Here is a 26,388-nt window from a genome sequence, read left to right as displayed (position 1 = left end):
TAAAACCTCCACAACATCCTTTTAATCAGAAAAACACTTTTCCACCTGATTGACAACAGCACACACTGTCAACAAGGCAACAGGTGACAGGGTATGTACAGGGTCATCACTACTGATAGGCATGGCGCTGGATTGATCATGTAAAAAACAGCTACATCATATACATTATAGCATATACATTATTATAACATTATATTTTATAAAGACAATGGAAACACTTTACTAGAAACCTCTGTCACAAGACCTACATAAATAACACTGTTGAAAACATGACATAACATGTCATAAAAAGTCCTACTTCTGGTGTCAGTTTATCAAAACTGACTTTGTACCAAGAGTTATGACTGTTCATGTCATTATCATGTAGCCCTGATGGCAGAGGGATTAAGAGAAGTTGAACCAGATCAACAACAGTGGTTATAGAGGGTTATACACTAAATATCAGGTGTTATACAATTATTATACAGTCTGACGACTATAACTAAGGAAGAAGACTGGACAGGAGAAATAATACTTTCATAAACCTCCAAACATATGTAGTATGTGTGTGTAGTACAGAAGACTATTCAGTAGATACCAAAATAAAACTAAAGGAGGCACTCAGTGGAGGGACACACACAGCAAGAGAGAAAGAAAGGAGGAAAGAGTCCTACAGTTTCTCTCTATTTCCCATCCAGTGTTTCGCAACTCTGGTCCTTGAGTGAAACACCCGTGTTTTGCATTTTTGTTCCAGCCCTGTACTAACACAGGGCTATAAATATGTTGTGCTAGTACAGGTACTAGATCAGAAATGTACGACCCAGAGGGTGCCCAGACTGAAGTAAATAATAAAAAATAACTGATCTAACCCCTAATTGAGCCAAGCTCCTACACACATGTAGGAACTAAAACCTGCACACAGGGGACACGGGGGACCGCTATTGGCCGACACACACCCCGGTCCCTATGGTGGTGTTGTATTGCACGCGTCCAAACAGTCTTCACGAGGCTTTGATGAGGCCCACTCCATGAGCTACAACAGTGTTTCCCAACTGGTGGCAAGCGGCCCGAGTTTTCTGAGCCAAAAAAAACAATGACATCATTTGTTTTACATTGTCACACATAAGACTGTAAAAACACTAGGAAATTAGGTCCAACTGACTTTGATTTAAGAAATCCGTTCAAGTATACCCATGCATAATAGACACGTGGATCGTATACAAATGTAAGCAAGGTTTGAAATTATTATGTTTTAGTCAAATGTGTTTGGTCTTATTGCAGTCAATTTGCAGTCTACAAATGATTTGTAATTATAAACTGAGTGGTTCAAGCCCTGAATGCTGATTAGCTGACAGCTGTAGAATATCATACCGTATACCACAGTTATGACAAAACATTTATTTTTAGTAACCAGTTTATAATGGTAATAAGGCACCGCAGGTTTGTGGTATATGGCCAATATACCACAGCTAAGGACTGTATCCAGGCACTCTGCGCTGCATCGTGCATAACAGCCCTTGGTACAGCCGTGGTATATTGGCCATATACTACACCCCATCGGGCCTTATTGCTTCATTTTGTTCTGGCCCCTCGACCATCCACTCAATAAAAAATATATTAAAAATCGTCCCACGGGTGAATCTAGTTGATTATCCCTGGGCTACAACCACTAACCTTAACCCTGGGAGGATTGGCCACATTTGGGGAGTGGTGGGATGAAGACACTGCTAGCCAATGAAATCAAAAGAGCAGTTTGTGGTAGTAGCTTATAGAGTGGACCGTGTTATAGTGCCCTCCACCAATATTGGCACCCTTAGTAAATATTCACAAAACGGGCTGTGAAAAAAAAAAAATCTTTACTCTTTATCCTTTTGGTCTTTCATTCCAAATATTCACAAAACTGTAACTTTTAATTAAAGTAAAATTGAGAAAAAAAATTGTGAAATAAATATTTTTTGACGAAGCATGTGCCACAATTATTGGCACTCCTAGATATTCTTATAGGTAAAATCTAACTGAAGTATATTCACATTAATATTTTACATTAAGTTCACCTGAATGATTAGGAACACATAAGTGGTAAGCCATGAATTCCCGTTTCACTGGGGTATAAATATGAGGTGACACACAGGTCAAATTCCCATCATCAATCACTATAAGAAAGACCCGATGGTTGAAAATGCCCATTTCCACTATCAGGTCAATAATTAAGAAGTTTAAAGCAACTGGAGAGAAGTTAACAATCAGCCTGGAAGAGGACGTGTGTCTATATTGACCCCACGCAGCAAGGATGGTTCGAGTGGCCAAAAAATCTTCAAGGATCACAGCTGGTGAATTGCAGACGTTAGTTGGGTCTTGGGATCCGAAAGTCTCCAAAACTACAATCAGACGCACCTACATAACCACAAGTTGTTTGGGAGAGTTGCCAAAAAAAAAGCCTTTGCTGTCAAACTCAAGTGCCTACATTTTGCAAAACTTTACCGGAGCTTTCAATGGAACTGGGTTCTATGGTCAGATGAGACCAAAATAGAGCTTTTTGGAAACAAACACCAGAGGTAGGTCTGGCATAGACAAAGATAGCCATGTAAAAAAGTACCTCATCCCCACTGTGAAGTATGGTGGTGGATCTTTGATGTTATGGGGCTGTTTTTCTTCCAAAGGCCCTAGACAACTTGTTAGGAAAAATGGTATCATGGACAAGTACCAGCAGATATAAACTGGGACATGGTTGGACCTTTCAGCAGTACATGATCCAAAGCACTCCTCAAAATCAACACAAAAATGGTTCACTGACCACAGAATCAAGATTTTGCCATGGCCATCCCAGTCCCCTGGCCTAAACCCCATAGAAAACCTGTGGGATGAGCTGAAGAGGAGAGTGGACCTCAGAATCTGAAGAGATTCTGTTTGGAGGAATGGTCTCAGATCCCTTGCCATGTGTTCTCCAACCTCATTACGTATTATAGGAGTCTCAGAGCTGTTATCGTGACAAAGGGAGGTTGCACAAAGTATTGAATGAAGGGGAGCCAATAATTGTGGCATACAGAGAAAATTATTTGTTTTATGATACATTTTTTTCAAATAATTTTACTTTAATTAAAAGGTTAGATTTATGTGAATATATTGAAAGAAAGATCAAAAGGATAAACAAATACATTTTTTTTTTCACAGCCCGTTTGCTCATATTCACCAAGGGTGCCAATATTAGTAGAGGGCACTGTACATCTCCCCTTCATAGTCCAGTGCATAGCAGAACAAACACCAGGGTTGGGATCAATTCACTTTTTCTATTGAATTTTTACTCACTTCCTGAATTGAAACCTGAAATGACCACAACATGCACAGTTCTGCCCTTCATTGCACACCTGACACATTGTTCAAACAAGGCTACCAAAACAAACACTAACATCTGTATTCTGTCACTTTTTACAAAAACAAAGTTGATCTGCAAACGAAGACAAAGGAAATGCTGTATATCCTTTCCATTGTCCGGATTGGACGAGAGGATGGTGGAGGTGGAGCCAAACCAGGAGGTGTGTCTTGATATCCAAACTCGTACACTACTTAGTACACTAGTGTGAAACGTCACCCTATTCTCCATATAGTGTTTTTAATTGGGATTTCAACTCCATGACTGAATTGAGCCCAACCCTGTGTGGGAAGTGGAAGGTTAGAATTCATCATGTCTTGCCAAGGCTTCTCCAAAGTCAGTAGCCTGGCTGCCAACGAAGAGGTCATACTTCTCTACGATCTCTGCCTTGGTCAGATGGCCGTCCTACAGAGAGAGGGGGAGAGAAAACAATCTTTTGTTAGATGCGCTCTGTTCCGGTGCACGCACGCACGCACACACACACACACACACACCTTGTCATTATCTGACTCGTAGACCAGATGTTTGGCTTCTGCCTCTGCATGGTCGTAGTCTGAAGGGAGGATCCAGTCTCTGGTCTCCTCCTTGTCCATGCGGCCATCTTTGTTTTTATCTCTGAACTCTGTAAACTGTTCTCGTTCTGTCTTCACCCACTCTGGCTCTGAAGGATCACCCTCCTGGTTATACATGTCACCTAGAGGAGGAGTAGGAGGGAAGAGAAGAGGAAAAGAGAGATGCTGATATGTTATAACTATGTGTCCCCCATGTACTGATTCAGGTGTTATTACAGGTTATAATGCACTCATGTACTCAAGGTGTTATTACAGGTTATAACTCACCTATGTACTCCTCCAGATCTATGAAGCCGTCTCCATTTTTATCAATGTCCTCCATGGTCTCCTACAGGAGAAGGTATTGGCACAAATATGTTACTGGCTGGCTACCTTAGACAATAAAGAAATCGTGCTTGTATTACAAAATAAATACTGTGTGTGTGGGTGTGTGACCCACCAGTACAACTATATCCTTCATATGGTCGTACTCCTCAGGATGGAGGAAGGCTGTAAACTCCTCTTTATTGGCCTTCAGGTCAGCGTCCAGGTCGGCCATTTTGAATCTCCTCTCGTCACGTGACATCATCTGTCTGTAGCTGAAGCCATCTTCTGGGTCTGGATCATCTTAGGGGCACACATACCAATTAAAAAAGTTTAAGTCAGACCTTCCAGTAAAAAGGCACTTGTCAGGGGTCATAAGCTCCATTCTTATACTCGTTCAGAGTGTGTGCCCATACCCAGTATGTATCCGTATGTGGCATTCTTGTACTCCTCCCAGGACACCAGTCCATCTCCGTTAAGGTCATGACCTTTCCACTGGCGGTCCACATCATCATAGATCCACCTCTTCTGACTGTGTTTGATCCACTTCTTCATCTCCTCTACTGACACATACCCATTCTTGTCCTCATCTATACGCTCTACCAACATACTGTAGGGAGAGAGAGATGAAGGGTGTAAATCCATCTTTTCAATACAAATCTATTTCTCTCGCTTCTAAACGAGATGCAGCATCTGTGTATTTGTGTGTGGGTGTGTTACCCCAATCTCTCCTTGCTCTCTTCAGGTGTGAGCTGATCGAAGGTCTTGGCCTCATCCTGTCCAAGAAACGCTTCATGGTCATAATCAAAGTTATCTGCGTCGTCATGGTTGCGGTTGCTAAGCAGGTCGTCATGAATGACACGGTCCTTCTTGTCGATGGTGGGTTTACTGGAGGCGTGCACCACGCACAGCGCAAAACACATGACCAACGGCCGCAGCGCCATACTCTGACACACACACGACAGACAGACAGATGCTTACAACAATATGATTATGTCAGTGTATTGAGTTTACGACAGGAATTCGTCATGACCATCTTTAGTTTAACCATACTAATAGTAACGGCCTTAGCAAGCTAGAAATCTAGCCGGATATCAACGTGATCAGTGAGTGTGTGATGAGGTAGCTAGTTCCACCAAAGATATAACAATCGCAGTTTCCCCTATTCATCTGTGGCTCCACCGTTTCTGTCTGAACTAGCTACGTTTTTTTTTTACATGACATGGATAGCTAGTTGGCTTTATGTTAGTCTTACCCTGCTGTGCAGCCAATTAGCAAGCAAGCTAACGTTAGCAAATAAGCATGCTTGCTAGCTCGACATCTGTTGAAATAAATGCACTGTTCATGTCAGCGTATAGCGTTTAATGTTACAACAATTTAGCAGGATAAAACAGATGCACTGTGAATTTAGGTATGCGTAAAAGTGATATTTTACTCACCGGTCTTTCTGAAGTCGTTCGATTTTGACCGTCAACGTCATCTACTCCGGATACACACCCATCGCCGTAGTAAAGTCGTTTCCTGTACTAAGATTAGCTTGTTTCATACCGCTCCGCCATTACTCCACTTCTGGACAGCTTCGGCCTTTTGATTGGTTAATAACCGCCACGTCCTCACGCTATGAGCGTGTAATGTTTTTAAATATTTTCCCCATTCCCAAAAAAAGAGCAGCACTTATCAAACCAACTTTCTAACGTTGACTTTTATTTCTTGTTGTGACATTAGTGTTTTTTAACTGCATCACACAACCAAGTTCATTAGTAGGATATGCATGAGTGCATCCCCTCAAGCTGCATGCCCATTTCATCATCAATCATTGACATTCCAACTGAGTGGGGATATTCTGAAATGAAAGAATGAGGTGATGGCGATAAAATAGAGATTCAAGCAGTTCTCAATTCCAGGCTAAATCAGGAAATATCCCATCTATTAAGTACTAGACTACGGTAATATCCCATCTATTAAGTACTAGAATACGGTAATCAAACACAACACGTCTAGAAAGCGTCATATTTATTTCAACAACATACACAGTACAAAAATATAATTACAAAGCAGAGGTAAAACCTAATTAATGGGGTTGCTGACAGTGTCCTGCCTGACCCCTCTACCCAGTCTTCTGCCCCATCGTGTGTGCTCCCCCTTCCCCTGCTGGCTTGGAGGTCCTCTTTGGGTTCTGGATGAAGTGAGAGAGTGAGTCGAGTCTGGCTGGGGACATTCCGTCACTCAGTGGCTGAAACTGAAAGTCTCCTGCAACAGCAACAAACAGCCACATTCAAGCATCTTCATGTCACATAAAAAAACAGCTAAATTCAAGCATCTCAAAGTTTGACTTCGGCTACAAAAAGGTATTGCGCAGTAAAATTTGCATTGAATGGAGTCACTAGAAGCAAAAGTCCAACCCCGGCAAATTTAATTACATTAATTATGCCATTTGGCAGAAGCTTTTATCCAAAGCGACATTGTCATACACGCATACATTTTTACGTATGGGTGGTCCGAGGAATCAAAAACAACTTTACAGTTGTTGCAAGCTCCATGCTCTAACAACAGAGCTCCAGAGGACCCCAGTACTGATCCAAAATAGAGAGCATAGCACAACAGTATGTGTGTGTGTTGGTATGTGAGCGTGAGGGCTCACTGTGTGTGTGTGTGTGTGTAACCTGAGCTGTTGTCTCCTTCCTTTTTCTCAGCAAGGAAGGTTCTCTGCATCATCAGTCTCTTAACGGTGTGGCACTTATAGCTCAGCTCTGGACTGGCTTCAGGGTCTGCCCCTAAAACAAACACACACGAGAGAGAAGAGAGGAGAGAGAACTTAGAGTGAAGATCAGTTCATCTCTATGAAACTCACCACTCGTCAATACTCACCACTCGACTGTCCCTCCTCGAAGAGCACACAGGTGCCCAAGGCATCTGTCAGGAGATATGGGGGAGAGAAGAGAGAGCCAGAGAGGGGAGAGTTAAACAGACACTCAGTCTGTAACTCAGTATCACAACAGGGCACTAATAACACTACTCCTAAACATGTAGAACTACATGTACTTTACTGGAAAATGGATAACACAAATGTTGTATTAAAAAACAGACCCCTAGCCCATCTTCTCTAGACACCTAGTCTATCAGTAGGCAAGATGCAACAAGTGACATGTTGAGTTGCCTGTCCCTTCAGATCTAAAGTGTACCTAGGGAGGAGGGGCAAGGGGTTCATTATACATTCAGCAAACATGTCAGGCATAAGCAAATAGAATCCACCAATAATGAATACACTTACCGTCATACTCTCCCGCAAACACGTATCTTCCCACCTGCATCATTGGCTGCTCACTGTCAATGTCCTTCAATTCAACAAATAAGAAAGTCAACAGGAGGAGGAATGTAAAGGATTCATTGAACATTCGCTTTGCTACCTACTGTAGCGCGCGAGAAGGGGAAGCCAGATCACTCACCAGTATCTTGCAGGTTCCCTGACACTTGGTCAAAAAATCTGAGTTAATTATACCAGAGAGCTCAACCACAACCAACTGCTCCTAAAAAGAGAGGGAGAAAGAGAGGTGCAGAACATTTAAGAAATTGTCTTCAGTCATTTTTCCATGATAGAGGGTGTATCTGATCACAACAAACACTAGATGTCATTGTCCACCATAAAATGTGTTGGCTAAGACTTACCAGAGGTCTCTAGAATACTGTAGGAGCCATTTCTACACTACGGGTGCATCCCAATACTCTTATTTCTCCCAAAGTGTGCACTTGTTAATTTCCCTTCACTGATATGAAAAGGAAGTGACTGGCTGGTATAGGAAATACGGTGAAAACTCCCTCCAGCCCGACCAATCCAATGCTTTTAGATTTGTGGGAAGTCTTCAACCTTCGGGGGAGTTTAAAAGGCGGTGAAGTGCACCAGTCCCTCCTGCAGCAAAGCACCCCCACAACATGATGCTGCCACCCCCGTGCTTCATGGTTGGGATGGTGTTCTTTGGCTTGCAAGCCCCCCTTTTTCCTCCAAACATAACGATGGTCATTATGGCCGAACAGTTCTATTTTTGTTTCATCAGACCAGAGGACATTTCTCCAAAAAGTACGATCTTTGTCCCCATGTGCAGTTACAAATCGTAGTCTTTTTTTTTTATGGTGGTTTTGAGCGGCCGTTCAGGCTGAGTGGCCTGGTACCTTCAGGCGTTTGGAAATTGCTCCCAAGGATGAACCAGACTTGTGGTCTACAATATCTTTTCTGAGGTCTTGGCTGATTTCTTTTGATTTTCCCATGGATGTGAAGCAGAGGCACGGAGTTTGAAGGTAGGCCTTGAAATACATCCACAGGTACACCTCCAATTGACTCAAATGATGTCAATTAGTCTATCAGAAGCTTCTAAAGTCATGTAATTATTTTCTGGAATTTTCCAAGCTGCTTATAGGCACAGTCAACTTAGTGTATGTAAACTTCTGACCCACTGGAATTGTGATACAGTGGGTTAGATTATTTCACTTGTCTGTAAAAAATTGTTGGAAAAATTACTTGTGTCATGTACAAAGTAGATGTCCTAACTGACTTGTGTCATGCACAAAGTAGATGTCCTAACCGACTTGCCAAAACTATAGTTTGATAACAAGAAACTAGTTTTAATGACTCCAACCTAAGTGTATGTAAATTTGACTTCAACTCTGCAATATAGCTCACACACAGTGCCTTCAGAAAGGGGGGGTGTAGCCAGGTTTCCTCCAGACGTGATGCTCGGCATTCAGGCCAAAATAGTCATCTTGGTTTCATCAGATCAGAGAATCTTGTTTCTCATGGTCTGAGAGTCTTCAGGTGTCATTCAGCTATCTCCAAGCGGGCTGTGATGTGCCTTTTACTGAGGAGTGGCTTCCGTCTGGCCACTCTACCATAAAGGCCTGATTGGTGGAGTGCTGCAGAGATGGTTGTCCTTCTGGAAGGTTCTCCCATCTCCACAGAGGAACTCTAGGGCTCTGTCAGAGTGACCTTTGGGTTTTTGGTCACCTCCGTGACCAAGGCCCTTCTCCCCAATTGCTCAGGTTGGTGGTTCCAAACTTCCTCCATTTAAGAATGATGGAGGCCACTGTGTTCTTAGGGACATTCAATGCTGCAGAAATTCTTTGGTACCCCTCCCCAGATCTGTGCATTGACACAATCCTGTCGTCTCGGAGCCCTATGGACAATTCCTTCAACCTCGTGGCTTGGTGTTTGCTCTGATATGCACTGTCAACTGTGGGACCTTATATAGACAGATGTGTTCCTTTCCAAATCAAGTCCAACAATTAAATTTACCACAGGTGGACTCCAAACAAGTTGTATAAACATCTCAAGGATGATCAACGGAAACAGGACTCACCTGCGCCCAATTTCGAGTTCCATAGCAAAGGGTCTGAATACTTAAGTAATTAAGGAATCTGTTTTTTTGTTTTCTAAAAACCAGTTTTTCACTGTCATTATTGGGTATTGTGTGTTGATTGATTAAATAAAAATCCTCAGCAATCTTAGAATAAGGCTGTAACGTAGCAAAATGTGACAAAAGTCAAGGGCTCTGAATACTTCCCGAAGGCACTGAGATATACACACACAGAGCCATATCCCAGTAATGCTTAGAGAAGACCTTATGTCAAGTGTTATTGAAGTGTTGCGCCTGCAGGTTCACCTGCCTCATGTAAAGCCTATTGCTATAGGCCACCAAGTGCTAACAGTCAGTAACTAAATAATATGTATGAAATGCTTGATAGTGTATGTGACGTAAACAGAGGTCTACTTTCTTGAGGACCTGAATATTGACTGGTTTTCATCAAGCTGTTTGCTCAAGAGGAAGCTTCTCACTGTAACCGCTGCCTGTAATCTGGTTCAGGTTACTAATCAACCTACCAGGGTGTTTACAGACACTACAAGAACAAGGTCACACTTTTGTTCTAGCTGTATCCTTACCCATTGGATGCAGTGATCACAATATAATGGCTATATCTAGAAGAAACATTGTTTCAAAATCTGGGCCTAAAATAGTGTATAAAAGAACACACAAGATTTTGCTGTGACCCTTATGTGGATGTAAAGAATGTGTTGGTCTGATGTGATTATTAAGGAGCATCTAGACACTGCACTTGATGAATTTATGAAATTGCTTCTTCAAATGATTGATAAACATGCACCTAGTCAGTCCATTTCTATTAGAACTGTTAAGGCTCAATGGATTAATGAGGAATTGAAAAACTGTATGGTTGAAAGAGATGGGGTAAAAGGAGTGGCTAATAAGTCTGGCTGCACATCTAACTGGCTGACTTACTGCAAATTGAGAAATATGACTAAACTTTTAACAAAAATAAACTATACCATGATCAATGATATAAAACTTGAGTACTTTAAATTATGGACAGAGAAACATTAAACTGCATCTTTCATCGAATCAGATGACTTATCACAAAACCACTTGATGTTGGCAATTATTCTAATAATTACTTAATTGGCAAAGTGTGTAAACTTAAGCAGGAAATGGCAACAAACAGTGAGCCATCGTATTCATGAATTAAAAAAATTATGAAAGAAAAGCATTTTAAGTTAGAATAGTTTGGGAGAGGTAGAAAAATTGTTATTGATCAATAATGACAAACCTGGCATTGAAAATTTAGATGGAAGGCTACTGAGGATGGTAACTGAGTCTATAACCACTCCTATCCGTCATATATTTAATCGGAATCTAGAGGAAGGTGTTTGTCCTCAGGCCTGAAGGGAAGCCAAAGTCATTCCGCGTGGTGCATTTCTCTAGACCCTCTACTCTTTTCTATTTTTACCAATGACCTGCCACTGGCATTAAAACAAAGCCTGTGTGTCCATGTATGCTGATGATTCAACCATTTACGCATCAGCAACCACAGCTAATGAAGTCACTGAAACCCTTAACAAGGAGTTGCAGTCAGTTTTGGAATGGGTGGCCAGTAATAAATTGGTCCTGAACATCTCTAAAACTAAGAGCATTGTATTTGGTACAAATCATTCCTTAAGTGCTAGACCTTAGCTGAATCTGGTAATGAATGGTGTGGCTGTTGAACGAGTTGAGGAGACTAATTGTTACCTAAGATTGTAAACTGTCATAGTCAAAACATATACAGTGCCTTGCAAAAGTATTCACCCCCCATTGTGTTTTTCCTATTTTGTTGCATTACAACCTCCAATTTAAATATATTATTTGGATGTCATGTAATGTACATATACAAAAGTCCAAATTGGTGAAGGTATAGGTTTCAAAAAATGTAAAAAAAAAATATATAAAAACAAAAGTGGTGGGTGCATATGTATTCATCCTCTTTGCTATCAAGACCCTAAATACGATCTGGTGCAACCAATGACCTTCAGAAGTCACATAGTTAAAAAAAAAAAAAAAAAATTAAATCTACCTGTGTGGATCTAAGAGTCACATGATCTCAGTATATACACACACACCTGTTCTGATAGGCCCCAGAGTCTGCAACACCACTAAGAAAGGAGCACCACCAAGCAAGCAGCACTATGAAGACCAATGAGCTCTCCAAACAGGTCAGGGACCAAGTTGTGGAGAAGTACAGATCAGGGTTGGGTTATAAAAAAATATCAGAAACTTTGAACATCCCACACAGCACCATTAAATCCATTATTTATAAATGGAATGAATAATGGCACAAAAACAAACCTGCCAAGAGAGGGCCACCCACCAAAACTCACAGACCAGGTCTCTTTGTTGCCTCTCATTAGTCAGAGGGGCAACAAAGAGACCAAAGATAACCCTGAAGGAGCTGCAAAGCTCCACGGCGGAGATCGGAGTCCATAGATCGGAGTCCATCTGTCCATAGGACCACTTTAAACTGTACACTCCACAGAGCTGGGCTTTACAGAAGAGTGGCCAGAAAAAAAGCTATTGCTTAAAGAAAAAATAAGCAAACACATTTGGTGTTCGCCAAAAGGCATGTCGGAAACTCCCCAAACATATACAGTGGGGCAAAAAAGTATTTACTTAGCCACCAATTGTGCAAGTTCTCCCACTTAAAAAGAAGAGGCCTGTAATTTTCATCATAGGCACACTTCAACTATGACAGACAAAATGAGGGGGGAAAAAAATCCAGAAAATCACATTGTAGGATTTTTTATTAATTTATTTGCAAAAAAAACTTTGTTTTGCATTATAAACCAAATTGAACATGTTTCATTATTTACTTGAGGCTAAATTGATTTTATTGATGTATTATATTAAGTTAAAATAAGCGTTCATTCAGTATTGTTGTAATTGTCATTATTACAAATACATTTATATTAAACTTCTTTATTTATTTAAAAAAAATAAAATAAAAACCGCCCGATTAATAGGTATCGGCTTTTTTGGCCCTCCAATAAATCGGTATCGGTGTTGAAAAATCATAATCGGTCGACCTCTAATCACAAGTAGACATAATTGCAAATGATTAAATCCATCCAATAGAAAAATAATAATTTTTGTTACGAATTGAACTTTAAATGAGTTGACTCTTCACATGGGATTTCAATGAATAACAAAAGAAAGGGAACATTGAATGATCCCAATGATCCATCGCATCTCACAAAAACATTTACCATTCATCTGTCGAATGATAGTCTAGAAACTAAAGCTTTGGTTGCCTTCCTCTCAGGATTCCATGTCTTCTCCCTGGACCTCAATGTCCACCTCTAGAACAGACTGTGAGGCCTCATCTTCACTTTCACTTTCCAACCTAGTTGAGGATGGCTTGTTGTCAGGCTCAAAAAGCATCAAATTTGCCCGGATGGCCACAGATTTTTCAACCCTTGTATTGGTCAGCCTGTTGCGTGATTTGGTGTGTGTGTTCCCAAACAAGGATGTTGGTAGGATTTGGAGGATGATGGAGGCAACAGGGGAAAGAGCCTCAGTCCCTTCCATCAGGTGGCTGATGAGATATGTTGGCACGACTGCCATATTGCATCTCCAACATGTATGCTGCGGCGTGTTTGGGCTTCAGGCAGAAGTCTTCACGATTTTTGATGCATTTCAGAACTACAGTTTCCACTGCTTGGAGCAACTTATTCACATACATCTGCAAGCAGAGTCTGAACATCAGACAGGATGGCATTGTCTCCCTCAATCCATGCAATGGCTAAGGTTTCAGGAGTTTCAGACTGCTTACCACTCTCTCCCAAAATACATCAACCAGGAGGATCCTCTTGATGAGGCTGTCCATATCAGCAGACTGTTATATGGCCATATTTTGGAGAGACTCCTTCCCCTCCAGGAGATTGTCAAACATGATGACAACACCACCCCAACGGGTGTTGCCGGACAGCTTCAATGTGGTGCTCTTATTCTTCGCACTTTGCTTGGTGAGGTAGATTGCTGCTATACCGTTCACATACCTAACCATTTCCTTGGCTCTCTTGTATGATGTCCTTGATAAGCAGATTCAATGCATGAGCAGCACAGCCAATGGGTGTGATGTGAGGGTAGGACTCCTCCACTTTAGACCAAGCAGCCTTCATGTTCGCAGCATTGTCTGTCACCAGTGCAAATACATTCTGTGGCCCAAGTCATTGATGACTGTCTTCGGCACATCTGCAATGTAGAGACAGGTGTGTCTGTTGTCTTGTTGAATACTGGTTGAGGGGTGGAGATGTAGTTAATTATTCCTTGCCCACAAACATTCGACCACCCATCAGAGATGATTGCAATCCAGTCTGCTTTCTCTATGATTTGCTTGATCTTCCCTTGAACTCTGCATCAGCAAATGAGCAGATAAAGCATGTCTGGTTGGAGGGGTGTATGCTGGGTGAAGAACATTCAGAAATCTCTTCCAATACACATTGCCTGTGAGCATCAGAGGTGAACCAGCTGCATACACAGCTCGAGCAAGACATTCATCAGCATTTCTCTGACCAAGTTGCTCCATTGAGTGAAAAAAGCTTCTGATTCCAGGAGGACCATGAGCTGTTGCTATCAATAAGGTGTCTGATTCATCATTTTCACCTTGAATAGAAGTAGAGAGACTTTTGTCAGAGGTTGCTTGTTGTGAGCACTGAGGGAACTTTATGCCCTTGGCCAGATGATTTTGCATCTTTGTTGCATTCGTCACATATGATTTGCCACAGTATTTGCAAATGTACATACACAGCTTTTCCTACATTAGCTGCAGTGAAATGTCTCCACACATTAGATCGTGCGCGTGGCATTTTCCTGTAAAGATTAGAAAAAAACGAGTAAAGAAAAACAAATACAATTCCATGTACAGGTAAATAGTTAAGCAGTTAGATTAAACAACTCCTTTGTAATAAGTTTTTAAAAGAAACATGTATGGAAACAGGTGAATGAACACTCAGTTAGCAGGCTCAAGCAAGCTAAAACCCACATGGTAGCAAAAGCTAACTAGCAGAAATTGTTAACAAGTTATAAATGATTTAAACACCCTTTGTTGTAAGCTACTATTTACTAGTTAACAAAAAAAAAGTCATATTTATTCACCCCACCCAGTATTGTAAACAAAACTTACCAGAAAGCATGTAGTCCTTAGCTCAGACAGTGTAGTAGTGTGGACTCAATAGCATCTTATTAGTGTGCAAGATCTTGAGAATCAGCTGTACATGTGATGGAAGAATGCACTGTGCATGCAGAGGGTTACAATTCCATTGAATTGGGGATAGTTTAACCAAAATATGCCACAAGACCTAGAATTGCCTTATGTGTATCCCACAAAAAAAGGTTCCCTGTTATAAGCTAAACTTTTTGATGAATTCAAGCAAAATTACCAGGCTTAACTTCCCATGGAAAATTGCCCGGAAAGTTTGCAACCCTTTGCAACCCTAGCTCTGACACACACACTTACCAGAGCAGACATGCCATCAGGGGTCTTTTCATAGTCCCCAAATCCAGAACAAATGCAAGAAAGCGTACAGTATTATATAGAGCTTCACGCTTCTCCCCTATTTAACCTAGATATTTTGTATGTATTGACATGTAGGTTATGCATGCCACTTTTAAATGTATGTAGTTCCATCTTTGAACTGTTCTTGTCTATTAATTTTCTGTATTATGTAATGTTCCATGTTCTGGGAGGAAGAGTAGCTGTGGCTTTCGCAACAGCTAATGGGGATCCTAATAAAATACCAAAATATGTTGCATTACCACCCCCAACTGGACTGTAGTATAAATCCAGTATACCTTCTGAAAAATAAAATAAAATAATTTAAAACCCTTCCAACTAACCCTACAGTCATTAAAAACCAACTACCCCATTCCATTTTCTGTGATTTACATTTCATTCTGCAGTACAGTTAATAACTATTGCTATGAATGCTAAGAAGCCAACCTTACTAAAGCATAGATCACTCATTGGCCTATCCCTATGTGCTGGCACACATCTATTACTCACAGGGATCCCTCACCCTTAAACCATCCTCCTCTACTCTCTCCACTGCCTCAGCATACACCACTTTCTGCACTGCTCTGACTCTGACCAACTCAACCTGCCTTACTCGCACAGGACACATCCAATCCCCTGCAACATGGGAACCCCTACAGTTGACACATAACTTCATCCACTTAAACTACATAATCCTCTGTCCTATACCCTCCAGCACACTTCCCACATCTTGGAATCTCCCTCCTACAAACTGCTGCGACAATAAACATGGCACCTGAAACATTACAGTGGATTCTACACAACAGATCTAACAGGATAACTGATATATCCTAACATGACTTTTTCAAGTAGAGAATCAAAAAGACAGACTGTGCCACCTCTGTTTCACCACGCTCCCCACTGGGTCTGCAGCGCACAAAACAGCCGCCATCACAAACACCAGAAATGTTCAACTGCTTCACCTCCACACTTAACACTACCCCAAAAATCACACATTTCAATGATGCCCTGCTACTATGAGGAAAGCAAGAAACTGATCTTAATCTAAGTTGCGTGACAATGAGTGCCGACTCCATCTGGGCGGAAGTAACACAAACTATCAGTCCACTACGGGTTACCGTCACTGATTCAACTACACCTAACTTGTTTCCCACCCACTCTGAAACCACAACTAGATCTGGCAAAGAGCAAGGATCCACTCTCTCCCAGAAATGTACTCCTACTGGACCAGATTCTTCTTTATCGTGTCCATCAACGCAAGGGTCGGACTCCGAGCTCTTCACCACACCTTCCACGTCACTTAATTGGCCCTAATTAATTTCACCGCCAGAACTCAGTATGGCGTACGGCTCACTCTGTTTGCACTTGACAACAATCTTCGACACACCATCTCCTTTTCTGCCATCTTCAGATTCAACCTCAGCCTTTCATCCTCTTTTTCCCTCCATTCCTCTTCCTGAAATCCTATTAAAACGACTCCGAGTGAAAACTCTACATTTCTGAATAGAAATCTCTTTCTTGACTCCTTGAGGGACGCCATCTATCAAAAAGCTGCATTCCCCTTCCTGAATCCCTGTTCAGCCTGACAACGTCATGTGGAACACACTGGCAGAGGGAGAGGCGGCGTGCAAGAAAAAAAGTAGTGAACACTTCATGAGGTAGGATAGATTATTGAGCAGCACCATTGGGGATGGGGCACTCACATGTACCCACGTGAACAGGAAGTGTTAGCTCACAGGTTGAAGGAGAGAGCATATGGTTCTTGCCTTCTCACTAGATCAGCTTTGTAATACACCTCTCTGCACATTTGTTCGGTAAATCAAATGGATTGCTAATTTGTATTTTATATCCGGCAATAAATGGTTACATCACCCAACCAAAGATCTCCGTCTGGAATGTCAATTCTATGTAGTCGCTTCACAAACTGCTCTCATTCTGTGCCAGTGGCGTTTCATAGGGAATCAGAGTCGAATAAGCAAAGTCACTATCTGTTACGAAAACTACTCTTTGGTCTTACCTCCTCCTCCCATTCGTCTTCCATATTCACGATGCTCGATAAGAAACTGCCGGGAATAATAAACAAAGACCCACACCGCTGTGAAACCGGCACTAATAACTAAGTACTTCCTGGTCACGAAGTTTGGGACTCCTTCAGAATATAAATCCTTTCCAGTTTAATAAATAGTTACGGCGAAAATGATGGAAAATGTGCAAAAATATCGATATGTTATAATAGTTACCATACAAAGAACAATCGAAATATTTTTTAAAGGTTGCCTTTTTTTAATCTTAAAAAAAAGTCAATGTTTTTTTGTGTCTGTACTCCTATCATTTATTGCACAGGTTCAACATTATCTGTACTTGTGTCGCAGTAAAAGGTGGGTCCATTGTCCGCAGGAGCACTTTTATATTTCCAAATGCACAGAGTGTACATCAAGTGGACCTTCGCTGCTCATTTTGGCGGCCATTATAGTGGCCAATCAGCTTAAATCCAATAGTTTTTCCATATTGCACCGTACACTATTTTCTGTACGTTGTGTCGCTGTAAAAGCGAGCACTTCAACTTTCCAGAGTTTACACCCCCAGCAGTGGCACTGCTAATTTTGCAGCCACATTTCATACACAATATTCTGTACATTACATTTAAATTAGCAAAAGTTTAAATTCCATAGCTTTATGCCAGTTTTCAATGTAATTCTATAAATTGAATTGTGTTTATTTCAAATTGTTTGTGCTTTTGTACTTGTCTAATGACTCACCTTTTTATGGATGTTTCCCAGCAGTTTGTGATTTGTTAGTATTTTGTATCAGGGTTGGCTTCATGTTCAAGTCCGATTCTACCACACCTGATTCTACTAATCAGCTTATTAGTAGAAACACTATGGCAGAACTCACAGGTGGCCGGTGGTACCTTAATTGGGGAGGACAGGCTCTTAGTAATGACTGGAACAGAATAATGGGAATGGTATCAAACATGTGTTTCATTCCATTCCATTGAATCTATTCCAACTATTATTATGAGCTGTCCTCCCTTCAGCAGCCTCTTGTGGTAGAACTGCTCTTGAACAAAGGCATGCACACCATGTGGGTCTTTAAGAGCAGGTTGGACCTCAGATTTGACTGAGTTACAGTTCATATAAGAAAATCAGTCAATGTAAATAAATAAATGAGGCCCTAATCTATGGATTTCACATGACTGGGAAAACAGATACAGTATCTGTTATGAGTCCGTATCTGGTATGACCACTATTTGCCTCACCCAACAAGACACATCTCTTTCATATAGAGTTGATTAGGCTGTTGATTGAGGCCCGTGGAATGTTGTCCCATTCCTCTTCGATGGCTGTGGGAAGTTGCTGGATATTGGCAGGAACTGGAACACACTATCATACACGTCGATCCAGAGCATCCCAAACAATGGGTGACATGTCTGGTGAGTATGCAGGCAATGGAAGAACTGGGACATTTTCAACTTCTAGGAATTGTGTACAGATCCTTGCGATATGGGGCTGTGCATTATCATACTGAAACATGAGGTGACGGCGGCGGATGAATGGCACAATGATGGGCCTCAGGATCTCCTCACAATATCTCTGTGCATTCAAAATGCCATCGATAGAATGCAATTGTGTTCGTTGTCTGTAGCTTGCGCCTGCCCATACCATAACCCCCCTGCCATCTGCCTGCTATAAAGTTGAAACTGGGATTAATCCGTTAAGAACACACTTCTCCATCTTGCCAGTGGCCATCGAAAGTGAGCATTTGCCACTGAAGTCGTTATGATGCCGAACTGTAGTCAGGTAAGGCCCTGGGTGAGGACGAAGAGCACACATATGAGCTTCCCTGAGACGGTCTCTGACAGTTTGTTTAGAAATTCTTCAGTTGTGTAGACCCACAGTTTCTTCAGCTCTCCGGGTGGCTGGTTTCAGACGATCCCGCAGGTGAAGAAGCTGGATATGGAGGTCCTGGGCTGGCGTGGTTACACGTGGTCTGCGGTTGTGAGGCCGGTTGGACGTACTGCCAAATTCTCGAAAACACCATTGAGGCGGCTGATGGTAGAGGAATTAACATAAAATTATCTGGCAACAGCTCTGGTGGACATTCCTGCAGTCAGCATGCCAATTGCACGCTCCCTCAAAACTTGAGACATATTTGGCACACATAAGATCTCCAGTACACCTCCCCAGCCCGGTATGTCATGTGCCGGTTCCCTGCATTCGCCCTAAAGAGCAAGAAACCGTTCGGGAGGCGATGGAGAAGTTAGGAGAGAGTGAGAGGAGAGAGATGTTGTGCAAGTGTGTTCTGCTCAACATTCGACCAGAGGATCCGGTTAGCTATCTGGTGAAACCTGCGCCGGCTTCACACATCTGGACTCCAGTGCGCCTCCCCAGTCCGGTACGTCCTGTGCTTCCTCCCCGCACTCACCCTGAAGTGCGTGTCACCAGTCCGGTGCTACCTGTACCGGCTCCACGCACTAGGCCTCCAGTGCGCATTCACAGTCCAGAGCTTCCGGCGACGGTTCCCGGTCCGAGCTTCCGGCGACGGTTCCCAGTCCGGAACCTCCAGCGACGGTCCACGATCCGGAACCTCCAGCGACGGTCCACGGTTCGGAACCTCCATCGACGTTCAACGGTCCGGAGCTTCCAGGCAAGGCGTTCAGTCCTGCTCCAGGGCAGGAGCCTTCCTCTGTGCCGGTGGCCAGTCCAGGCACGGTGTCCAGTCCCGCTCCCTGGCAGGAGCCTTCCTCTGCGCCGGTGCCCAGTCCAGGCAAGGCGTCCAGTCCCGCTCCCTGGCAGGAGCCTTCCTCTGCGCCGGTGCCCAGTCCAGGCACGGCGTCCAGTCCCGCTCCTTGGCAGGAGCCTTCCTCTGCGCCGGTGCCCCATCCAGGCACGGTGTCCAGTCCCGCTCCAAGGCAAGAGCCTACCTCTGTGCCAATGCCCCGTCCAGGCACGGTGTCCAGTCCCGCTCCATTGCAGGAGCCTTCCTCTGCGCCGATGCCCAGTCCAGACACAGCGTTCAACCCAGCTCCATGGCCGGAGCCTTCCGCTGCGCCGGTGTCCAGTCCAGGCACGGCGTCCAGCCCAGCTCTATGGCCGGAGCCTTCCTCTGTGCCAGTGCCCAGTCCGGGTGCGGCGTCCAACCTAGCTCCATGTCCAGATCCGTGGTCAAGGCAGGGGCATAGAGAGCCCTTGGATTCTCTATAGTGGTTTAGGTCAGGGTGTGACTAGGGGGGGTGTTCTAGAATGTGTATTTCTATGTTGGTGGTTTTGTATGGTTCCCAATTAGAGGCAGCTGGTAATCGTTGCCTCAAATTGGGGTTCATATTTAGGAAGCCCTATCTCCCACCTGCTTTGTGGGATATTGTTTTGTGTTTGTGCACCACTTCTTCACGTTTCGTTATTGGTTTATTGTTTTTTCTGTAAAGTTTCACCAAAATAAAGATGTGGAACTTCAATCACGCTGCTCCTGCGTCCGCTCATTTTGAAGTTCGTGACACCTAGGATCAAGGGAGACACTCAAGTTTTTTAGTACTTTATCTCTTGACACATTGATGAAAATAATAATTGACTCTAAAACTACAAGCTGCATACTGGACCCTATTCCAACTAAACTACTGAAAGAGCTGCTTCCTGTGCTTGGCCCTCCTATGTTGAACATAATAAACGGCTCTCAATCCACCTGATAAGTACCAAACTCACTAAAAGTGGCAGTAATAAAGCCTCTCTTGAAACAGCCAAACCTTGACCCAGAAAATGATCGGCCTATATCGAATCTCCCATTCCTCTCAATTATTTTTAGAAAAAGCTGTTGCGCAGCAACTCATTGACTTCCTAAAGACAAACAATGTATAACGAAACGCTTCAGTCTGGTTTTAGACCCCATCATAGCACTGAGACTGCACGTGTGAAGGTGGTAAATTACCTTTTAATGGCATCAGACCGAGGCTCTGCATCTGTCCTCATGCTCCTAGACCTGCTTTTGATACCATCGATCACCACATTCTTTTGGAGAAATTGGTCTACATGTTCTGGCCTGGTTTAGATTTTATCTGTCGGAAAGATATCAGTTTGTCTCTGTGAATGGTTTGTCCTATTGACAAATAAACTGTATATTTCGGTGTTCATCAAGGCTCCGTTTTAGGACCACTTTTGTTTTCACTATATATTTTACCTCTTGGTGATGTCATTCGGAAACATAATGTTAACTTTCACTGCTATGTGGATGACACACAGCTGTACATTTCAATGAAACGTGGTGAAGCCCCAAAATTCCCTCCCTGGAAGCCTGTGTTTCAGACATGAGGAAGTGGATGGTGGCAAATGTTCTACTTTTAAACTCGGACAAAACAGAGGTGCTTGTTCTAGGTCCCAAGAAACAAAGATATCTTCTGTTGAATCTGACAATTAATCTTGATGGTTGTACAGTCTTCTCAATAAAACTGTGAAGGACTTTGGCGTTACTCTGGACCCTGATCTCTCTTTTGACAAACATATCAAGACTGTTTCAAGGACAGATTTTTTCCATCTATGTAACATTGTAAAAATCAGAAACTTTCTGTCCAAAAATTATGCAGAAAAATGAATCCATGCTTTTGTCACATCTAGGTTCGACTACTACAATGCTCTACGTTCCGGCTACCCGAATAAAGCACTAAATAAACTTCAGTTAGTGCTAAACACGGCTGCTAGAATCTTGGCTAGATCTCAAAAATTTGATCATATTACTCCAGTGCTAGCCTCTCTACACTGGCTTCCTGTTAAGGCAAGGGCTGATTTCAAGGTTTTACTGCTAATCTACAAAGCATTACATGGGCTTGCTCCTACCAATCTTTCTGATTTGGTCCTGCCGTACATACCTACACGTACGCTACGGTCACAAGATGGCCTCCTTACTGTCCCTAGAATTTCTAAGCAAACAGCTGGAGGCAGGACTTTCTCCTATAGAGCTCCAATTTTATGGAATGGTCTGCCTATCCATGTGAAAGATGCAGACTCGGTCTCGACCTTTAAGTCTTTATTGAAGATTCATCTCTTCAGTAGGTCCAATGATTGAGTGTAGTCTGGCCCAGGAGTGTGAAGGTGAACGGAAAGGCAATGGATCAACAAACCGCCCTTGCTGTCTCTACCTGGCCAGTTCCCCTCTCTCCACTGGGATTCTCTGCCTCTAACCCTATTACAGGGGCTGAGTTACTGGCTTACTGGTGCTCTTCCATGCCATCCCTAGGAGGGGTGAGTCACTTGAGTCGGTTGAGTCACTGACATGATCTTCCTGTCCGGGTTGGTGCCCCCCCTTGGGTTGTGCCGTGGCGGAGATCTTTGTGGGTTATACTCGGCCTTGTCTCAGGATGGTAAGTTGGTGGTTGAAGATATCCCTCTAGTGGTGTGGGGGCTGTGCTTTGGCAAAGTGGATGGGGTTATATTTTGCCTGTTTGGCCCTGTCCGGGGGGGGTATCGTCGGACGGAGCCACAGTGTCTCTCGACCCCTCTTGTCTCAGCCTAGGGTCAGTCTGTTATATCTGGAGTTTTTCTCCTGTCTTATCCGGTGTCCTGTGTGAATTTAAGTATGTTCTCTCTCTAATTCTCCTTCTCTCTCTCTCTCTCTCTCTCTCTCTCTCTCTCTCTCTCTCTCTCTCTCTCAGAGGACCTGAGCCCTAGGACCAATCCTCTGGACTACCTGGTCTGATGACACCTTGCTGTCCCCAGTCCACCTGGCCGTGCTGCTGCTCCAGTTTCAGCTGTTCTGCCTGCGGCTATGGAACCCTGACCTGTTCACCGGACGTGCTACCTGTCCCAGACCTGCTGTTTTCAACTCTCTAGAGACAACAGGAGCAGTAAAGATACTCTGAATGATCGGCTATGAAAAGCCAACTGACATTTACTCCTTTGGTGCTGACCTGTTGCACCCTCTACAACAACTGTGATTATTATTATTTGACCCTGCTGGTCATCTATGAACATTTGAACATCTTGACCACGTTCTGTTATAATCCCCACCCGGCACAGCCAGAAGAGGACTGGCCACCCCTCATAGCCTGGTTCCTCTCTAGGTTTCTTCCTAGGTTCTGGCCTTTCTAACGAGTTTCTCCTAGCCACCGTGCTTCTACACCTACATTGCTTGCTGTTGGGGTTTTAGGCTGGGTTTCTGTACAGCACTTCATGACATCAGCTGTAAGAAGGGCTTTATAAATACATTTGACTGAAATTTGATTGATTATCTTGCCAACGGATAAAATGCTCACTAACAGGGATGTAAACAAATTTGTATACAACATTTTTGAGACAATGTGCGTTTGGTTTTTAATTTGTATATTTCATTTCAGCTCATGAAACATGGGACCAGCACTTTACATGTTGCATTTATATTTTTGTTCAGTGTAGTTCCACCACCACCAAGCTATGGCAAATTGTAATTACATTACTATTTGAATTACATGTAGTTCACTAATCCCCAACACTGACGTCTAAGCAAAATTTCACAAGTTTGAACAGTACAGTACGGCAGAGTTCTGTACAGTAGAGCACAGTAGAACAAAGAGTACAGTACAGTATGGTATGGGACAGAACAGAGTTTTATTCAGTAGAGTACAGTAAAGTACAGTAGAGTACAGTACAGTATAGTTTAATTCAGTAGAGTACAGTAGAGTTTAATTTAGTAGAGTACACTTCACTTCGGCGCCCGAGTGGAGCAGCAGTCTAAGGCACTGCATCTCACTGCAAGAGGCGTCACTACATACCCTGGTTCTATTCCAGGCTGTATCACAACCCGTCGGTGACTGGGAATCCCATAGGGGGGCGCACAATTGGCCCAGCATCGTCTGTGTTTAGCCGGGGTAGGCCGTCATTGTAAATAAGAATTTATTCTTAACTAACTTGCCTAGTTAAATAAAGGTTCAATAAAAAGGTGTTTTTAATTTAAATACACTACAGTGAAATATAGTTGAATTTAGTAGAGTACAGTAGAGTTTTATTCAGTAGAGCACAGTAGAGTACAGTTTAATCCAGTAGAGTACAGTACAGTTTAGTTGAGTACATTAGAGTAAACTAAGGTAGAATACAGTACCCTCTACTTTACTTGTCTTTACTTTACTGTACTCTAGTGTGCTCTACTGTATTGTACTCTACTTTTCTTTAGTGTACTGTAATGTACTGTACTTTGCTATGCTCTACTGTACTCTATGCACTGTGCTGTCCAAATTTGTGAAACATAGATGTCTATGATTGTTGGCTGAGTGGTAGCCTAGCAGTTAGGAGGTTGGGCCAGTAACCAAAAGGAAAGTCACTCTGGATAAGACCGTCTGCTAAATGACTAAAATGTCAAATGTAATTGGTTCAGATTTGGTCCGGTCCGGACCAATTACAGATGTCTATGTTTGAACGTCTATATTTGGCCTGTCCGGACCGGACGTCTATGATTGGTTCAGAATTGGTCCATGTCCGTGGACGTTGAAATAAAGGCCAGTCCAGACGGAAGACCAAAAGAAATGAGCTGGTTACAGGAGACACTAGTTTCTCCTGAAATGATCTTTAGTCTGGTCAGGAAGAAATAGTCACTTGAGTCGGTTGAGAGATTGAGATTCTATCTCAAGGCCATCAGACTGTTAAACAGCCACCACTAACATTGAGTGGCTACTGCCAACACACTGTCAATGACACTGACTCTACTCCAGCCACTTTAATCATGGGAATTGATGGGAAATGATGTAAATGTATCGCTAGCCACTTTAAACAATGCTACCTTATATAATGTTACTTACCCTACATTGTTCATCTCATATGCATACGTTGATACTGTACTCTATATCATCGACTGCATCCTTATGTAATACATGTATCACTAGCCACTTTAACTATGCCACTTGGTTTACATACTTATCTCATATGTATATACTGTACTCGATATCATCTACTGTATCTTGCCTATGCTGCTCTGTACCATCACTCATTCATATATCCTTATGTACATATTCTTTATCCCCTTACACTGTGTATGACAGTAGTTTTTTTGGAATTGTTAGTTAGATTACTTGCTCGTTATTACTGCATTGTCGGAACTAGAAGCACAAGCATTTCGCTACACTCGCATTAACATCTGCTAACCATGTGTATGTGACAAATAAAATTTGATTTGAATTTGATTTGATTTGATTTGAGGAGTAGTTCATATTTATATGTGGTGTTAAAACAACAAGTGTTATTACCCCTGTTCACTGGGAAAGTTGATTGGTGGTCCCATAGACCGTTCACTCTTCATAGACAAACAACTGGCTACATGAGACACTGATTGCTCATAATGGACCATGCCAAAAACCAAGGAGATCATCTTTAGCCTGACCGAGGAAGAAATAGTAAATTGTTGTTGAGGAGTACTCAGATATCTGTATCAGAGTGTGGTTAAAAAAGAAGTATTATTACCCCTGTTCACTGGACAAGGGTTCTTCTTTACTGAAGTTATAAGGATCCATTGACATGTCACTCTTCATTGACACACAGCCGGGTACACGAGACACTGGTCTCTCCTCTTTCTCAAGAGAGACAATCTTTATTGAGAAAGTGTTCCCCTCGTCTCCCGCCGCAGAAAGACTCATTTTAGAAGTTGTTACTCCCTTCTCAGGAGCAGACAAATACTGTCCTCTGACCTAGATCAGCCCTGTGAACAGGCACACCCACACCGAGAGAGAGAGTCAGTTGAAAAAATATGAAATGTCCTTATGTTGATTACTTTTTTTCAAATCCAATGAGTTTTCCACGTTGATGCAGTGACCAAGATTAGTGGAATTTAAATGAATGAGGTGGTCCTTTCTGTAAAGATTGCCTTGTTTAATAAATGTATCTGGTTACAGTTGTCAAGCAGGACAAACAGTTCAAGTAGGCTATTCCTTTAGTCTCGCTTTTCCCCCAACTGCTCTATTCTTCTCCTTCAATAACTTTCTGTTTTCTTGTAGCAAGAAACAGAAACAGGCTATAATGCTGACCATGTTTTTTTCTCACTGAGATGGGTTCTTCAGTATGAGAATGTTTCTGTGGGCTGTAGCTTCTTTGTGTTGGTTTCATAAAGAAGAGAAGGGAGGAAGGAAAGGTGGGTAAGCCAGGGCAGGAACATTATATGGGAACTTGATAGCTAGATTAACTACAGTTGCCTGGTAGGTTGATGCTCTGCCTTCCCCCCCTCAAACAGGAAGACATTTATGATAGATGCATGGGCAACCTTGTGGAACAGCCTGTTTTAAAACCTGGAATAAAATGGATTAAAGGTGGATTAACAAGTGACCCAGTGTGGAGTAAAAACAAACAGAGCCTC

The 26,388-nt window shown here is 42.6% G+C and overlaps 2 protein-coding genes across 2 annotated transcripts; both read right to left on the bottom strand.

Annotated features, from left to right (window-relative positions):
* On the bottom strand, positions 1–5,820 carry LOC112218621 (calumenin-B). Its single transcript, XM_024379568.2, has 7 exons — positions 5,664–5,820; positions 4,945–5,171; positions 4,641–4,834; positions 4,361–4,527; positions 4,189–4,249; positions 3,844–4,043; positions 1–3,754 (listed from the first exon to the last, which is right to left on the bottom strand). The coding sequence occupies exons 2-7, from the start codon at positions 5,166–5,168 to the stop codon at positions 3,650–3,652; spliced, it is 951 nt and encodes a 316-aa protein (XP_024235336.1). The 5' UTR covers positions 5,169–5,171; positions 5,664–5,820; the 3' UTR covers positions 1–3,649.
* Positions 5,821–6,220: 400 nt separating this feature from the next.
* Positions 6,221–17,226, bottom strand: gtf3c6 (general transcription factor IIIC, polypeptide 6, alpha). The gene is made up of 6 exons (XM_024379569.2): positions 17,108–17,226; positions 7,671–7,751; positions 7,496–7,559; positions 7,093–7,137; positions 6,888–6,998; positions 6,221–6,474 (listed from the first exon to the last, which is right to left on the bottom strand). The coding sequence occupies exons 1-6, from the start codon at positions 17,129–17,131 to the stop codon at positions 6,332–6,334; spliced, it is 468 nt and encodes a 155-aa protein (XP_024235337.1). The 5' UTR covers positions 17,132–17,226; the 3' UTR covers positions 6,221–6,331.
* Between the last annotated feature and the right edge of the window lie 9,162 nt (positions 17,227–26,388).

This window comes from Oncorhynchus tshawytscha, linkage group LG19, assembly GCF_018296145.1.
Source record: "Oncorhynchus tshawytscha isolate Ot180627B linkage group LG19, Otsh_v2.0, whole genome shotgun sequence".
Lineage (NCBI taxonomy): Eukaryota > Metazoa > Chordata > Actinopteri > Salmoniformes > Salmonidae > Oncorhynchus > Oncorhynchus tshawytscha.
The sequence above is the reverse complement of the archived record's forward strand: the minus strand, read 5'-3'. Positions and strand labels throughout refer to the sequence as shown.